This window comes from Pygocentrus nattereri, chromosome 29 (genome assembly GCF_015220715.1).
Source record: "Pygocentrus nattereri isolate fPygNat1 chromosome 29, fPygNat1.pri, whole genome shotgun sequence".
In the NCBI taxonomy this organism is placed as follows: domain Eukaryota; kingdom Metazoa; phylum Chordata; class Actinopteri; order Characiformes; family Serrasalmidae; genus Pygocentrus; species Pygocentrus nattereri.
The window spans coordinates 4788132-4808131 of NC_051239.1; the positions used below are offsets into that span (position 1 = coordinate 4788132).

General features: G+C 38.4%; 1 protein-coding gene across 1 annotated transcript in view; it reads left to right on the forward strand.

Annotated features, from left to right (window-relative positions):
* slc15a4 (solute carrier family 15 member 4) overlaps positions 1 to 20000 on the forward strand; it is a 127798-nt gene that overhangs the window by 37413 nt on the left and 70385 nt on the right. Inside the window, exon 5 of the mRNA XM_017722594.2 lies at positions 2974 to 3051. Coding sequence (XP_017578083.1) covers positions 2974 to 3051 — 78 coding nt within the window. The remainder of the gene's footprint in view (positions 1 to 2973; positions 3052 to 20000) is intronic.

Here is a 20000-nt window from a genome sequence, read left to right on the forward strand (position 1 = left end):
GCTCGTAGTTTTATCCTGCAGGTTTTCATCGGTTCTCTTTTATAAGAAAAGCATTCCGAATAGCCTTAAAAGCCTTTTTGAGTCATGTCCACTCACTTTGAATGACCGGTCTGGACCAGAGCACTACGTTCTGCCTGGTGCCTCAGAACCTGAATGAAAAATAAAGTGATAAAGTGGAGCTGTTTGTTTTTGTTGTGTAACACCAAAACATAATCATCAAAGTCAGGAGTTTCAGCTCAGCACTGAGGCAGCTTCAGCACTGAATGCTTGAAAAATCGGGGGAACGTGGAGTTATTATGCCTAGAACACTGACAGATGTTCAGCGATGCATTGAACATTTCTGCGTTTACTGTAAGCAGAGAGTTAAGAACTTTCCTCCTGTACGCTCTCCTAAAAAGATGGTTCTTCAAAGGTTCTTTAGTAAAGAAAGTGGTAAATAAAACATGTGCACTCTATGGCTAAAGGGTTCTTTGCATCATGAAAGGGTTCTTCAGACTGATGGAGAATGTAAATGTACTACAGATAGTTCTGTATAGAAAGAACCTTTTTGAAAAAGGTGCCACATATTATCCAAAAGGGTTCTTCTGTTGTTTCAAGCTTGACATTGTAACATTGCATATAGAACCTTCTTCAAAAAGTACATTATCCAGCACATTCTCCGTTAATCCAAAGAACCCTTTTATGTTGTAAAGCACACTTTAATCATGCAAATGCTTCTTTGAGTGTTCATGTTCTTTGTAGAACCCTTTAAGAACCATCTTTTCTAAGGGTGTAGCCTTTAAAAGTTGTAGCAAGGACTCACGTGGTATATATTAGAGCAGTAAGCCTTGAGAGGCTGTGTGTTACAGTGATTTTACCACAGTTAAGGGATGTTGTTAAGCATAATTTTAGTATGAAATGTGGCTCCTCAGTCTTCTGCATTTCCTATCCAAGCCATGCTGCGCCAGTTAGAGTCCTTGGGCAAGACTCCTAACACAGAGTTTGCCCAGACCTGCAACTTATTCAAAACATAAGTCGCTCTGGATAAGATTGTTTACCACCTGCCTTAAACGTACAAGCTTATGGTACTTTATGTACTTTGCCACCGTGACCTCAGCTATCGGTATTGGGAGCGACTGCTGGATCACGGAATCTATAAATACAGGATATTACATATAATACATACACACTGCAAACTTCATCAGGTACACATACCTTGTACCCAAACATTGTCCATTTTATCAGCTCCACTGATGAAATGGACAGTGTTATGGGCTGGACAGTGTTATAGGCTGTAGTAATCACAATAATTAGAATAATAATTATTATTTTTATTCTCTTTATTTAACCTTATGTTTTTGTCAGGAAATCCCACTGAGGGTTCTTCTCTAGGAACCTGGTCAATAAAGCAGCTCTGCACACAACAACAACAACAAAAATACACTTGGAAATAAATTGATAAATAAAGACAGGTTTATTTATGTTTAATATATATATATATAAATTCTGCCAGTAAGAATTGTCTATTTTAGGGTATTTGACTTGAGCCAGACTGCTTCACAGATGCCTGTCGGGCCCTATAAGATGATGCTGAAGAAAGCATTGACACAGTGTGGTGCTTTATGAGGGATGCCAGGCTAATTTCCTCTGACTGATTGACCGCATAGCACAATATAACGACAGCCAAAGAGTCCGCTGGGATGAGGAGAGGCTGCCTATAGCTTGTCACACCCATACAGAAATGAAATTCCTTTCCTTCTATTACACGTAAAGGTCAGCTCATATGAGGCGCCATCGTCTGACACGTTTTAGTTGGTTTTCTCACTCTGCGGCTGGCAAAGTGAATCGCCTCGATTGACCTCTGATTGCCTCAGGTTTGCTTAATTCAACTGCAGTTCAAACACACTTCCAGCGGAATTAAAGCAGCTGACCTGCACATACGGACTGTGAGTGCTCCAAGATATTTCTCCATATCATCCGTCATAATCGAGGGCTTCTTCATAATATTGCTGGTGTTTGCAGTTATATGCAAAGAGCCCTCAGTTCTCAGATTTATTGGCACCCTTGGTAAAGATCAGGTACGCACAATGTGGATAGAATACTAAATACTAGTATTGTGATGATATTACTACCTCATATTATTCTAGGCTTTGCAGTATATTCCTGTAAAAGCTCTAATCATTTAAAGATTAGCGTTATTTTACTCAAACTAAATGACTTTTGTAGGAATACACGAGTGCCTTGATTGATTAGAACACCTTCAGAAATTCATCTGGAGCTGTGATTGATCAGGATGATCCCAGCACATTAGCCACATTTAGACGCAGCCTAATAATCCATTCATAATCCGACAAATAGCTCAATAGGAATAGAATACGTTCTTGCAAACACCTCAATCGGAATAGTCTAGTCTGATTGAGGCCATTCGGAATACAATCGATATCTGATTGATCGAGGTGGGTAACCCTGTAAATCATCTATTAAATAGGAGAATAATATCCATGCAAATGCCTGTATCCGATTACATTCCCCTTCGGAAAGTTTAAGTGCGTTCTGCATGTGCGTCACGTCATAGTGAAAGTTTGCAACGTTCAACCTGGTCTGCAAAGGAAACGAAGTCTATGCTCTGGTCTTTGAAGGACGGCGGTGGGACTCCGTGTAAATCTGTAGTTGGATTGTATTCAGTCGGATTGGCAAAAAAACACAGGCATTGTAAGTGATGCTGTGATTGATTAGAGACTAATTTGCATATTGCGTCCTCCTGCAAAACCAACAATGTTAAGGTCAACACTGTTTAACATACAATATATTGTGTAGTGCTAAAACGACGGTTCTCACTGAAAGCTCAGGATTTTCACACTTGCAGTGTAAGAAGAAACACTAATTGGTAGTTTTGCTTGATGTTTATTAAGAGTGCTGACCCTGTATGTGTGTATGAATGAGACCTCCGCCAGTCTGACCTGTTGAATCCCCTCTGTTTTGTTTCGTGTACAGATGCAAACCACGTATTACCTGCAGAGTCTTCACCTGAGCATCCCCGGCACTGAGGCTAATGCTACAGCCATTCACCCGGTAAGAGTGATAAGTGATAGCTGGCCTGAGAGCAGATGGATACCTATGGAAAATGATGAATGAGCGACATCTGCATTATTTTTTTATCCGGCTCCTCTTCCACCAGCCTCTTAGCTTTTATCACTCTGTTGTGAATGTAAAGAGTTAAAGTAATAATTTGGAAAACAAAGCCTACACAAATTCCCCCTTTATCCCAGTATAGTCCAGGGTTTGGACACACAAACATTAAGAAGAGCCATATTGTCCTTTCAATAGAAATCAAACTACTTTGTGAGCCATCCTGGCTATAAATGTGTCTCAGTACAAGCTAATGTGCTAGTATAGGCTAAAAAAATATAATATAAATGAAAACATCAGAATCAGAATCAAGCTATATTGGCCAGGTGTGCTACACATACAAGGAATTTGGTTTTGGTTACAGGAGCTCACAGTGCAGACAGACATTCACATGTAGAGAATAAGATCAAATACATAGAAAAAAATATAAAATCAAATAAAACATGCATCCTACATTCACTCACTCAGGCTAGCTTTAGCTCTGTTATAGCTGCTTTTCTCACATCTCTGGCAGGAAACGTTTACTCAAACGTAGGACAGTTTCTTGTGAAATGTCTCTCAATGTTTGACTTTTTCGAGTTGCTTCTCGTTCACCAGCTTATTGTTCGAATTTTCCTGAATGGTGTCTGAGGCGGCAGAATGCAACTGCTGTACCACTTAAGATGGAACGGGAAAATTTCGAATGAGAAACTGACTTCAGCCTCGTGACTTTTGAAGTGTTTGTCAGTTCCTCATTGCAGATTAAACGTGATTCTAAACACAAATAAGTCCATTCATCTCCAAATTATCGATGTCTTAAATCTCTCTCTTTGCCTTTTCGTTAGCTACTAGTTCGGCGAGACTGTTGTCTGCGTTGCTATGGCGAGCAGCAGTCTGCGCTAATCTCCAGGGTTAAAGGGTGAATCAGCAGTTCTACATGAACTCCAGCGTTTAAGACCATTTACTGTTAAACTGTGTTGAAGGATCAGCAGAGCTTTATTTTACTGTAAAGGAGGATGATTTTATTATTACCTACAGATCTGATTCTGCTGAGGAGCCACAACAGGGCTGTAAAAGAGCCAAATGTAGCTCCAGCGACGCATGTTGCCGACCCCTGGTCTAGTCAAACACTAAAAACATGTTTGTGGGGAAAGGGGGGATTACTATCCAGCAAATAAAAGCAAAACGCATAAGTGATAGTTCGGCAAACAGATTTCCCCAGTTTCTCTTCAGCTTCAGCTTCTTTAGTTTCAGCACTGGCGCTACCATGTAATGGAAGCTTATGCCCCATCATGCTTTCTGATACTGTATGGCAAACTGTTAACTGTAAAAATGGACCAAAGTACATTAGATAAAAACAGTAGTAGGAGCCCTCCTGAAGCTTACATGTTGTTCATATGTTTATCCATATTTATAGATAACAGTGTGTCGTACAGATTCAAAATCCACATAATTATATCTATGGCAGATTAATGAACAGCTCCACCTACTTTGAGGCAAGTGTATGCTGGTTTAGGCATGCGGTTGGCCTGCTGCTAATTGGTCTAAGCTTCCACTATTTAGTAACATTAGCCTCATAGCTTCTTAGCTCCAGTGCAAAACTAAAGAAGCAAACTTCAAACACCAAACCTGATCAGCTACATTTGAGGGAAGGAGTGAAATTAGATCTTTGCTGGACTTTAACTTTAGGTCTGTTCCATTGAGGAAAGCTCTTTTTTTGCCTCCACAGTTCATTTAGAAGATTAGCTGTAAAACTTTGACCCTCTTACTAATCACAGATTAGAAACTCACACTGTGCACGTTGTTGGCTGGCTGTCTGCTCCCTGCTCCCTTGAGCATGTTCCTAAACATGTGTGCCCATGTGCGTGCCACTCAAATCACAAGGATGATGCATCCATGCCCCGCCCATAAAAGATTTCTTTCATAGCAACAGTTGCTACACTGATGAGCTTCACAGAACACTGGCAGAAATACCATTCAGTCTAATGAGAAACTGTAGAACAGACTCGGTTTATATCACAATACCTACATTTAGAGTCGGTTATTCATTCAGCCTAATGAGAAACTGTAGAACGGACTCGGTTTATATCACAATACCTACATTTAGAGCCGGTTATTCATTCAGTCTAATGAGAAACTGTAGAACAGACTCGGTTTATATCACAATACCTACATTTAGAGTCGGTTATTCATTCAGTCTAATGAGAAACTGTAGAACAGACTCGGTTTATAACACAATACCTACATTTAGAGCCGGTTCTTCATTCAGCCTAATGAGAAACTGTAGAACAGACTCGGTTTATATCACAATACCTACATTTAGAGTCGGGTATTCATTCAGCCTAATGAGAAACTGTAGAACAGACTCGGTTTATATCACAATACCTACATTTAGAGTCGGTTATTCATTCAGCCTAATGAGAAACTGTAGAACAGACTCGGTTTATATCACAATACCTACATTTAGAGCCGGTTATTCATTCAGCCTAATGAGAAACTGTAGAACAGACTCGGTTTATATCACAATACCTACATTTAGAGTCGGTTATTCATTCAGCCTAATGAGAAACTGTAGAACGGACTCGGTTTATATCACAATACCTACATTTAGAGTCGGTTATTCATTCAGCCTAATGAGAAACTGTAGAACGGACTCGGTTTATATCACAATACCTACATTTAGAGCCGGTTATTCATTCAGTCTAATGAGAAACTGTAGAACAGACTCGGTTTATATCTCAATACCTACATTTAGAGCCGGTTATTCATTCAGCCTAATGAGAAACTGTAGAACAGACTCGGTTTATATACAATACCTACATTTAGAGCCGGTTATTCATTCAGTCTAATGAGAAACTGTAGAACAGACTCGGTTTATATCACAATACCTACATTTAGAGTCGGTTATTCATTCAGTCTAATGAGAAACTGTAGAACGGACTCGGTTTATATCACAATACCTACATTTAGAGTCGGTTATTCATTCAGCCTAATGAGAAACTGTAGAACGGACTCGGTTTATATCACAATACCTACATTTAGAGGCGGTTATTCATTCAGTCTAATGAGAAACTGTAGAACAGACTCGGTTTATATCACAATACCTACATTTAGAGCTGGTTATTCATTCAGCCTAATGAGAAACTGTAGAACGGACTCGGTTTATATCACAATACCTACATTTAGAGTTGGTTATTCATTCAGCCTAATGAGAAACTGTAGAACGGACTCGGTTTATATCACAATACCTACATTTAGAGTCGGTTATTCATTCAGCCTAATGAGAAACTGTAGAACAGACTCGGTTTATATCACAATACCTACATTTAGAGTCGGTTATTCATTCAGTCTAATGAGAAACTGTAGAACGGACTCGGTTTATATCACAATACCTACATTTAGAGTCGGTTATTCATTCAGTCTAATGAGAAACTGTAGAACGGACTCGGTTTATATCACAATACCTACATTTAGAGTCGGTTATTCATTCAGCCTAATGAGAAACTGTAGAACGGACTCGGTTTATATCACAATACCTACATTTAGAGTCGGTTATTCATTCAGTCTAACGATAAACTGTAGAACAGACTCGGTTTATATCACAGTACCTACATTTAGAGTCGGTTATTCATTCAGTCTAATGAGAAACTGTAGAACGGACTCGGTTTATATCACAATACCTACATTTAGAGTCGGTTATTCATTCAGTCTAATGAGAAACTGTAGAACGGACTCGGTTTATATCACAATACCTACATTTAGAGTCGGTTATTCATTCAGTCTAATGAGAAACTGTAGAACGGACTCGGTTTATATCACAATACCTACATTTAGAGTCGGTTATTCATTCAGCCTAATGAGAAACTGTAGAACAGACTCGGTTTATATCACAATACCTACATTTAGAGTCGGTTATTCATTCAGCCTAATGAGAAACTGTAGAACAGACTCGGTTTATATCACAATACCTACATTTAGAGTCGGTTATTCATTCAGTCTAATGAGAAACTGTAGAACAGACTCGGTTTATATCACAATACCTACATTTAGAGTCGGTTATTCATTCAGTCTAATGAGAAACTGTAGAACGGACTCGGTTTATATCACAATACCTACATTTAGAGTCGGTTATTCATTCAGCCTAATGAGAAACTGTAGAACGGACTCGGTTTATATCACAATACCTACATTTAGAGTCGGTTATTCATTCAGTCTAATGAGAAACTGTAGAACGGACTCGGTTTATATCACAATACCTACATTTAGAGTCGGTTATTCATTCAGCCTAATGAGAAACTGTAGAACGGACTCGGTTTATATCACAATACCTACATTTAGAGTCGGTTATTCATTCAGTCTAATGAGAAACTGTAGAACGGACTCGGTTTATATCACAATACCTACATTTAGAGCCGCTTATACATTCAGCCTAATGAGAAACTGTAGAACAGACTCGGTTTATATCACAATACCTACATTTAGAGTCGGTTATTCATTCAGTCTAACGAGAAACTGTAGAACAGACTGTAGAACCATCGTTACAATGGATAATTTTGTAAATTACATTATAATAATAACATATAAGAAAAATATGGGATGTGCCTTGTTTAATATGAGCAGTATTGCTGCTGTTTGTGTTGGGCGTGTTATTCTAGGTGGACTGTTAGGGGCTCAGTCTGTGGAGTGATTGTAAATGTTTTCATAATCAGAGTCACAAGGTGAAGGACAGAAGAGGAAGTGTAGAATTTGAATCAGGAACCGAAAACCAGCGCAGCAGGAAACCGAAGCACAGAAGTAGGCCATGAGAAGGAGAGATTAAATTGTGTTTTTAATGTGTTTTTTTTTTTTTTTTTTTTTTTTTTTTTTAACGAGTTCAGAACTGAATGTTTAGATGTTTTACTCCTCCTGCAAATGTACAGTCGTCCTCACTGAACAGCTTTTAAATGCCAACATGCTAATGTAGGGGTGATGTGTATCCCTATTAGGGATGCATCAATAGTCTTTGGACAAGAATTAAAATGGAAATGGCATAAAAGTAGAACATGCATCTACAATGAAGTGTCAATCAAAAGACTTTACAAATAGTTTTAATGATGGTGAAAATAAGAAATAGTGCTAATGTTTAGTTTAGTTTTGTTTGCTCTACTGTGCCTGTCAGCATAGACAAGTTCAAAAAGGTAGACCACTTTGGCCTTACAGCTACTGACTTATTATTATTGAGTGCTGATTGGTTGGTATTACTGCTACTGACTTATTATTATTGAGAGCTGATTGGTTGGTATTACTGCTACTGACTTATTATTATTGAGAGCTGATTGGTTGGTATTACTGCTACTGACTTATTATTATTGAGAGCTGATTGGTTGGTATTACTGCTACTGACTTATTATTATTGAGTGCTGATTGGTTGGCATTACTGCTACTGACTTATTATTATTGAGAGCTGATTGGTTGGCATTACTGCTACTGACTTATTATTATTGAGCTGATTGGTTGGTATTACTGCTACTGACTTATTATTATTGAGTGCTGATTGGTTGGTATTACAGCTACTGACTTATTATTATTGAGTGCTGATTGGTTGGTATTACTGCTACTGACTTATTATTATTGAGTGCTGATTGGTTGGTATTACTGCTACTGACTTATTATTATTGAGAGCTGATTGGTTGGTATTACTGCTACTGACTTATTATTATTGAGAGCTGATTGGTTGGCATTACTGCTACTGACTTATTATTATTGAGAGCTGATTGGTTGGTATTACTGCTACTGACTTATTATTATTGAGTGCTGATTGGTTGGTATTACTGCTACTGACTTATTATTATTGAGTGCTGATTGGTTGGTATTACTGCTACTGACTTATTATTATTGAGTGCTGATTGCTTGGCATTACTGCTACTGACTTATTATTATTGAGTGCTGATTGGTTGGTATTACTGCTACTGACTTATTATTATTGAGAGCTGATTGGTTGGCATTACTGCTACTGACTTATTATTATTGAGTGCTGATTGGTTGGTATTACTGCTACTGACCTATTATTATTGAGTGCTGATTGGTTGGTATTACAGCTACTGACTTATTATTATTGAGTGCTGATTGGTTGGTATTACTGCTACTGACTTATTATTATTGAGAGCTGATTGGTTGGTATTACTGCTACTGACTTATTATTATTGAGTGCTGATTGGTTGGCATTGCTGCTACTGACTTATTATTATTGAGAGCTGATTGGTTGGTATTACTGCTACTGACTTATTATTATTATTGAGAGCTGATTGGTTGGTATTACAGCTACTGACTTATTATTTTTGAGTGCTGATTGGTTGGTATTACAGCTACTGACTTATTATTATTGAGTGCTGATTGGTTGGTATTACAGCTACTGACTTATTATTATTGAGTGCTGATTGGTTGGCATTACTGCTACTGACTTATTATTATTGAGAGCTGATTGGTTGGTATTACTGCTACTGACTTATTATTATTGAGGGCTGATTGGTTGGTATTACTGCTACTGACTTATTATTATTGAGAGCTGATTGGTTGGTATTACTGCTACTGACTTATTATTATTGAGAGCTGATTGGTTGGCATTACTGCTACTGACTTATTATTATTGAGTGCTGATTGGTTGGTATTACAGCTACTGACTTATTATTATTGAGTGCTGATTGGTTGGTATTACTGCTACTGACTTATTATTATTGAGTGCTGATTGGTTGGTATTACTGCTACTGACTTATTATTATTGAGAGCTGATTGGTTGGTATTACAGCTACTGACTTATTATTTTTGAGTGCTGATTGGTTGGCATTACAGCTACTGACTTATTATTATTGAGTGCTGATTGGTTGGTATTACTGCTACTGACTTATTATTATTGAGAGCTGATTGGTTGGCATTACTGCTACTGACTTATTATTATTGAGTGCTGATTGGTTGGCATTACTGCTACTGACTTATTATTATTGAGAGCTGATTGGTTGGCATTACTGCTACTGACTTATTATTATTGAGTGCTGATTGGTTGGCATTACTGCTACTGACTTATTATTATTGAGTGCTGATTGGTTGGCATTACTGCTACTGACTTATTATTATTGAGAGCTGATTGGTTGGCATTACTGCTACTGACTTATTATTATTGAGAGCTGATTGGTTGGCATTACTGCTACTGACTTATTATTATTGAGAGCTGATTGGTTGGCATTACTGCTACTGACTTATTATTATTGAGTGCTGATTGGTTGGCATTACTGCTACTGACTTATTATTATTGAGTGCTGATTGGTTGGCATTACTGCTACTGACTTATTATTATTGAGTGCTGATTGGTTGGCATTACTGCTACTGACTTATTATTATTGAGAGCTGATTGGTTGGCATTACTGCTACTGACTTATTATTATTGAGTGCTGATTGGTTGGCATTCCTGCTACTGACTTATTATTATTGAGTGCTGATTGGTTGGCATTACTGCTACTGACTTATTATTATTGAGTGCTGATTGGTTGGCATTACTGCTACTGACTTATTATTATTGAGTGCTGATTGGTTGGTATTACTGCTACTGACTTATTATTATTGAGAGCTGATTGGTTGGCATTACTGCTACTGACTTATTATTATTGAGAGCTGATTGGTTGGCATTACTGCTACTGACTTATTATTATTGAGTGCTGATTGGTTGGCATTACTGCTACTGACTTATTATTATTGAGTGCTGATTGGTTGGTATTACTGCTACTGACTTATTATTATTGAGTGCTGATTGGTTGGTATTACAGCTACTGACTTATTATTATTGAGTGCTGATTGGTTGGTATTACTGCTACTGACTTATTATTATTGAGTGCTGATTGGTTGGTATTACTGCTACTGACTTATTATTATTGAGAGCTGATTGGTTGGTATTACTGCTACTGACTTATTATTATTGAGGGCTGATTGGTTGGTATTACTGCTACTGACTTATTATTATTGAGGGCTGATTGGTTGGTATTACTGCTACTGACTTATTATTATTGAGTGCTGATTGGTTGGTATTACTGCTACTGACTTATTATTTTTGAGTGCTGATTGGTTGGTATTACTGCTACTGACTTATTATTATTGAGTGCTGATTGCTTGGCATTACTGCTACTGACTTATTATTATTGAGTGCTGATTGCTTGGCATTACTGCTACTGACTTATTATTATTGAGTGCTGATTGGTTGGTATTACTGCTACTGACTTATTATTATTGAGAGCTGATTGGTTGGTATTACTGCTACTGACTTATTATTATTGAGTGCTGATTGGTTGGTATTACTGCTACTGACTTATTATTATTGAGAGCTGATTGGTTGGTATTACTGCTACTGACTTATTATTTTTGAGTGCTGATTGGTTGGTATTACTGCTACTGACTTATTATTATTGAGTGCTGATTGGTTGGCATTACTGCTACTGACTTATTATTATTGAGTGCTGATTGCTTGGCATTACTGCTACTGACTTATTATTATTGAGTGCTGATTGGTTGGTATTACTGCTACTGACTTATTATTATTGAGAGCTGATTGGTTGGTATTACTGCTACTGACTTATTATTATTGAGTGCTGATTGGTTGGCATTACTGCTACTGACTTATTATTATTGAGAGCTGATTGGTTGGCATTACTGCTACTGACTTATTATTATTGAGTGCTGATTGGTTGGCATTACTGCTACTGACTTATTATTATTGAGTGCTGATTGGTTGGTATTACAGCTACTGACTTATTATTATTGAGAGCTGATTGCTTGGCATTACTGCTACTGACTTATTATTATTGAGTGCTGATTGCTTGGCATTACTGCTACTGACTTATTATTATTGAGTGCTGATTGGTTGGTATTACTGCTACTGACTTATTATTATTGAGTGCTGATTGCTTGGCATTACTGCTACTGACTTATTATTATTGAGTGCTGATTGGTTGGTATTACTGCTACTGACTTATTATTATTGAGAGCTGATTGGTTGGTATTACTGCTACTGACTTATTATTATTTAGAGCTGATTGGTTGGTATTACTGCTACTGACTTATTATTATTGAGAGCTGATTGGTTGGTATTACTGCTACTGACTTATTATTATTGAGTGCTGATTGGTTGGTATTACTGCTACTGACTTATTATTATTGAGTGCTGATTGGCTGGTATTACTGCTACTGACTTATTATTATTGAGAGCTGATTGGTTGGTATTATTGCTACTGACTTATTATTATTGAGTGCTGATTGGTTGGTATTACTGCTACTGACTTATTATTATTGAGTGCTGATTGGTTGGTATTACTGCTACTGACTTATTATTATTGAGTGCTGATTGGTTGGTATTACTGCTACTGACTTATTATTATTGAGAGCTGATTGGTTGGCATTACTGCTACTGATTTATTATTATTGAGTGCTGATTGGTTGGCATTACTGCTACTGACTTATTATTATTGAGTGCTGATTGGTTGGTATTACAGCTACTGACTTATTATTATTGAGTGCTGATTGGTTAGTATTACAGCTACTGACTTATTATTATTGAGTGCTGATTGGTTGGCATTACTGCTACTGACTTATTATTATTGAGAGCTGATTGGTTGGTATTACAGCTACTGACTTATTATTATTGAGTGCTGATTGGTTGGCATTACAGCTACTGACTTATTATTATTGAGTGCTGATTGGTTGGTATTACTGCTACTGACTTATTATTATTGAGTGCTGATTGGTTGGCATTACAGCTACTGACTTATTATTATTGAGTGCTGATTGGTTGGTATTACTGCTACTGACTTATTATTATTGAGTGCTGATTGGTTGGCATTACTGCTACTGACTTATTATTATTGAGAGCTGATTGGTTGGCATTACAGCTACTGACTTATTATTATTGAGTGCTGATTGGTTGGTATTACTGCTACTGACTTATTATCATTGAGTGCTGATTGGTTGGTATTACAGCTACTGACTATTATTGAGAGCTGATTGGTTGGCATTACAGCTACTGACTTATTATTATTGAGTGCTGATTGGTTGGCATTACTGCTACTGACATATTATTATTGAGTGCTGATTGGTTGGCATTACTGCTACTGACTTATTATTATTGAGAGCTGATTGGTTGGTATTACTGCTACTAACTTATTATTATTGAGTGCTGATTGGTTGGCATTGCTGCTACTGACTTATTATTATTGAGAGCTGATTGGTTGGTATTGCTGCTACTGACTTATTATTATTGAGAGCTGATTGGTTGGTATTACAGCTACTGACTTATTATTTTTGAGTGCTGATTGGTTGGTATTACAGCTACTGACTTATTATTATTGAGTGCTGATTGGTTGGTATTACTGCTACTGACTTATTATTATTGAGTGCTGATTGGTTGGTATTACAGCTACTGACTTATTATTATTGAGTGCTGATTGGTTGGTATTACTGCTACTGACTTATTATTATTGAGTGCTGATTGGTTGGCATTACTGCTACTGACTTATTATTATTGAGTGCTGATTGGTTGGTATTACTGCTACTGACTTATTATTATTGAGTGCTGATTGGTTGGTATTACTGCTACTGACTTATTATTATTATTGAGGGCTGATTGGTTGGCATTACTGCTACTGACTTATTATTATTGAGAGCTGATTGGTTGGTATTACTGCTACTGACTTATTATTATTGAGAGCTGATTGGTTGGTATTACAGCTACTGACTTATTATTATTGAGAGCTGATTGGTTGGTATTACTGCTACTGACTTATTATTATTGAGTGCTGATTGGTTGGTATTACAGCTACTGACTTATTATTATTGAGAGCTGATTGGTTGGTATTACTGCTACTGACTTATTATTATTGAGTGCTGATTGGTTGGTATTACTGCTACTGACTTATTATTATTGAGTGCTGATTGGTTGGTATTACAGCTACTGACTTATTATTATTGAGTGCTGATTGGTTGGTATTACTGCTACTGACTTATTATTATTGAGTGCTGATTGGTTGGTATTACTGCTACTGACTTATTATTATTGAGAGCTGATTGGTTGGTATTACTGCTACTGACTTATTATTATTGAGTGCTGATTGGTTGGTATTACTGCTACTGACTTATTATTATTGAGGGCTGATTGGTTGGTATTACTGCTACTGACTTATTATTATTGAGTGCTGATTGGTTGGCATTACAGCTACTGACTTATTATTTTTGAGTGCTGATTGGTTGGTATTACTGCTACTGACTTATTATTATTGAGTGCTGATTGGTTGGCATTACAGCTACTGACTTATTATTATTGAGTGCTGATTGGTTGGTATTACTGCTACTGACTTATTATTATTGAGTGCTGATTGGTTGGTATTACTGCTACTGACTTATTATTATTGAGTGCTGATTGGTTGGCATTACAGCTACTGACTTATTATTATTGAGTGCTGATTGGTTGGTATTACTGCTACTGACTTATTATTATTGAGAGCTGATTGGTTGGTATTACTGCTACTGACTTATTATTATTGAGTGCTGATTGGTTGGCATTACAGCTACTGACTTATTATTATTGAGTGCTGATTGGTTGGTATTACTGCTACTGACTTATTATTATTGAGTGCTGATTGATTGGTATTACTGCTACTGACTTATTATTATTGAGTGCTGATTGGTTGGTATTACTGCTACTGACTTATTATTATTGAGTGCTGATTGGTTGGTATTACTGCTACTGACTTATTATTATTGAGGGCTGATTGGTTGGCATTACTGCTACTGACTTATTATTATTGAGAGCTGATTGGTTGGTATTACTGCTACTGACTTATTATTATTGAGTGCTGATTGGTTGGTATTACTGCTACTGACTTATTATTATTGAGTCCTGATTGGTTGGCTTTTAGCGTTTAGTAAACCCAGAAGGCATTACTGAGTGGCAGTTCCCTCACTAGAACCTCTCCATGCTGATTCTTGCTGATCCCTGCTGTGTTCTGTCTGAAGCAGCTCCTTGTGTTTTTGGTTTACAGAAAGCTGCTCGTATCCACAGGCAGGAGGAGCTACTCTTACTTAATGCTCACGCAGGAATAGATAAGAATGCTAAAATGACCACTGCCTCGCTGATTTTGGACAGAACAGATAAGCGCACGGCCTTGTGGGAAATTTCCCTCTGATAAGTCAGTGGATGGTGCAGTGGGGATGGTGCTGCCGGCTGTTTTTGCTCTCTCTGAGCCGAGCTGTGGTGAGCCTTGGTGGGTGGGTTTCTGTATGAATGTAGGCAGAAGTTTCAGAAGTGTCCAGAGCTTTAAGGAGAAGTGAGAGCTCATTTCTGCCCCACCCATTTAGAGGCAGGCAGGAGCCACCGGCAGCTGTGCTGCCCACAGAGAGTACCTTTCAGTCTTAAAGGCTCTAGAACGTTCACACTGTTCAAGAATGCTTCCCCTCATGAACAGTGTTCCACAATGTTCACTTAGTTCTAGACATACTTCCTCAGGATCTACATTTATCAACTTCACACTGTTCTAGAATGTACTCCCCAATTAACACTGGTCTGAAATGATCTCCCCATTTACACTGTTCTAGAGTTTACTACCCAGTTAACACTGGTCTGAAATGATCTCCCCATTTACACTGTTCTAGAGTTTACTACCCAGTTAACACTGGTCTGAAATGATCTCCCAATTTACACTGTTCTAGAGTTTACTACCCAGTTAACACTGGTCTGAAATGATCTCCCCATTTACACTGTTCTAGAGTTTACTACCCAGTTAACACTGGTCTGAAATGATCTCCCAATTTACACTGTTCTAGAGTTTACTACCCAGTTAACACTGATCTGAAATGATCTCCCCATTTACACTGTTCTAGAGTTTACTACCCAGTTAACACTGGTCTGAAATGATCTCCCAATTTACACTGTTCTAGAGTTTACTACCCAGTTAACACTGGTCTGAAATGATCTCCCCATTTACACTGTTCTAGTGTTTACTACCCAATTAACACTGGTCTGAAATGATCTCCCAATTTACACTGTTCTAGAGTTTACTACCCAGTTAACACTGGTCTGAAATGTTCTCCCAATTTACACTGTTCTAGAGTTTACTACCCAGTTAACACTGGTCTGAAATGATCTCCCCATTTACACTGTTCTAGTGTTTACTACCCAGTTAACACTGGTCTGAAATGATCTCCCAATTTACACTGTTCTAGAGTTTACTACCCAGTTAACACTGGTCTGAAATGATCTCCCCATTTACACTGTTCTAGAGTTTACTACCCAGTTAACACTGGTCTGAAATGTTCTCCCAATTTACACTGTTCTAGAGTTTACTACCCAGTTAACACTGGTCTGAAATGTTCTCCCAATTTACACTGTTCTAGAGTTTACTACCCAGTTAACACTGGTCTGAAATGTTCTCCCAATTTACACTGTTCTAGAGTTTACTACCCAGTTAACACTGGTCTGAAATGTTCTCCCAATTTACACTGTTCTAGAGTTTACTACCCAGTTAACACTGGTCTGAAATGTTCTCCCCATTTACACTGTTCTAGAGTTTACTACCCAGTTAACACTGGTCTGAAATGATCTCCCAATTTACACTGTTCTAGAGTTTACTACCCAGTTAACACTGGTCTGAAATGTTCTCCCAATTTACACTGTTCTAGAGTTTACTACCCAGTTAACACTGGTCTGAAATGATCTCCCCATTTACACTGTTCTAGAGTTTACTACCCAGTTAACACTGGTCTGAAATGTTCTCCCCATTTACACTGTTCTAGTGTTTACTACCCAGTTAACACTGATCTGAAATGTTCTCCCCATTTACACTGTTCTAGTGTTTACTACCCAGTTAACACTGGTCTGAAATGATCTCCCAATTTACACTGTTCTAGAGTTTACTACCCAGTTAACACTGGTCTGAAATGTTCTCCCAATTTACACTGTTCTAGAGTTTACTACCCAGTTAACACTGGTCTGAAATGTTCTCCCAATTTACACTGTTCTAGAGTTTACTACCCAGTTAACACTGGTCTGAAATGTTCTCCCCATTTACACTGTTCTAGAGTTTACTACCCAGTTAACACTGGTCTGAAATGTTCTCCCAATTTACACTGTTCTAGAGTTTACTACCCAGTTAACACTGGTCTGAAATGATCTCCCCATTTACACTGTTCTAGTGTTTACTACCCAGTTAACACTGATCTGAAATGTTCTCCCCATTTACACTGTTCTAGTGTTTACTACCCAGTTAACACTGGTCTGAAATGATCTCCCAATTTACACTGTTCTAGAGTTTACTACCCAGTTAACACTGGTCTGAAATGTTCTCCCAATTTACACTGTTCTAGAGTTTACTACCCAGTTAACACTGGTCTGAAATGTTCTCCCAATTTACACTGTTCTAGAGTTTACTACCCAGTTAACACTGGTCTGAAATGATCTCCCAATTTACACTGTTCTAGAGTTTACTACCCAGTTAACACTGGTCTGAAATGTTCTCCCAATTTACACTGTTCTAGAGTTTACTACCCAGTTAACACTGGTCTGAAATGATCTCCCCATTTACACTGTTCTAGAGTTTACTACCCAGTTAACACTGGTCTGAAATGTTCTCCCCATTTACACTGTTCTAGTGTTTACTACCCAGTTAACACTGATCTGAAATGTTCTCCCCATTTACACTGTTCTAGTGTTTACTACCCAGTTAACACTGGTCTGAAATGTTCTCCCAATTTACACTGTTCTAGACTGTTCTACTACCCAGTTAACACTGGTCTGAAATGATCTCCCCATTTACACTGTTCTAGAATGTACACCCCAATTATCATCGGTCTGAAATGATTCTTCCTATTTACACTCTTCTAGAATTTACTCTCCAATTAACACGGGTCTGAAAAGGTTCTCCCTATTTACACTGTTCTAGAATATACTCCTCCGTTAACACTGGTCTGAAAAGGTTCTCCCTGTTTACACTGTTCTAGAATGTTAACAGAAGATTCTACATTTACACCCTTCACATTGTTCTACAATATTCTCCCTATCCACACTGTTCTAGAATATACTCCTAAATTTACACTCGTCCAAAATGTTCTCCTCATTCACACTTTCCTTCAGTGTTTTCCTCAATCACACTGTTCTAGAATGTTCTCCCCAATCACACTGTTCTACAATGTTCTCCCCAATCACACTGTTCTAGAATGTTCTTCTCCTTCACACCATTCTGTAATGTTCTCTGTGTTCACACTCTTCTAGAATGTTCTCCTTATTCACACTGTTTTAGATGTTCTCACCTGTTCCAAATGTTACCCCTGCACAGTTTTTCAGTGTTCTTCTTCATTTGCGCTGTTTTTTTATCGGTTTATCAGTTTATTAATTCTCATATTCAACATTCTTAAACAACAAGCCTATAAACCGAAGGAATCTCAGAGCTAACAAACGTGAAATGAGTCATTAATCTCAGATGTCTGACTGAAACTAATGACTGTTTCTTTAGTTAATGGCCTAATTTACCCCTATTCATTTCATTGCCATCCATTATTAATTGATTATTCCTTCTTTACTTCTTTCATTGCTACCGGCATTATTCAAAGTTCTGTTCATGTGACACGTGATTTCTTCATTAATGGTGCATCGAAACAATAGAAACCATAGTGTATAATAATCTGTCAGAAAATAGAATGACTAGAATGTATAGAGCCCGTTTCTGCCACAGGGGGCTAGGCCCCCAAGGGCCTCCCTGCAATCTCCCGCTGCCTATACGGCACTGCACCGTTCCCCCATCCTGGACCTTGTGGGTGGTGGGCCCACATGGTCTCCCCACGTTGCCTCTTCGGGTTAATCCCGGCCGGGTTACGTGGTCTACCCGGCCACCAGGCGCTCGCCGAGGAACACTACCCCCTGGCCTGACTCCAGGTGTAGGTCCTGGTGACCCTCTTCCGGGCAGGGTACACGCTTTTCTGTGTGTGTTGTGCATGGTGGGGTTTTGGATCGTGTTATTCTGGGCCTTCACTCCAGACCTGTTCACCCTGGGAGACCCTACCAGGAGCATATTGCTACCGATGACTTGGCTTTGAAGATCCCTAGACCACACAAGCCCTTCCGCCATGACAAGGGCAGTCGTGGGCTGGAGGTTAAGGAACTGGCCCTGTGACCTGAAGATTGCTGGCTCAATCGTTGCCGACAGCACATGACAGCGGTGTCCTTGAGCAAGACACCTAACCCCCAGTTGCTCCCCGGGCGCCATGGATAGTATGAAACAGTAGAAGCCGTATCGCCCCCTACGCTTCCTGTAGTGTATTACAGTCTGTCAGAGCGACTGTGTGGATCATATGAACATTATAGAGCTTTTTAAATGAAACAGTAGAAGCCGTATCGCCCCCTACGCTTCCTGTAGTGTATTACAGTCTGTCAGAGCGACTGTGTGGATCATATGAACATTATAGAGCTTTTTAAATGAAACAGTAGAAGCCGTATCGCCTCCTACGCTTCCTGTAGTGTATTACAGTCTGTCAGAGTGACCGTGTGGATCATATGAACATTATAGAGCTTTTTAAATGAAACAGTAGAAGCCGTATCGCCCCCTACGCTTCCTGTAGTGTATTACAGTCTGTCAGAGTGACCGTGTGGATCATATGAACATTATAGAGCTTTTTAAATGAAACAGTAGAAGCCGTATCGCCCCCTACGCTTCCTGTAGTGTATTACAGTCTGTCAGAGCGACTGTGTGGATCATATGAAAATTATAGAGCTTTTTAAATGAAACAGTAGAAGCCATATCGCCCCCTACGCTTCCTGTAGTGTATTACAGTCTGTTAGAGTGACTGTGTGGATCATATGAACATTATAGAGCTTTTTAAATGAAACAGTAGAAGCCGTATCGCCCCCTACG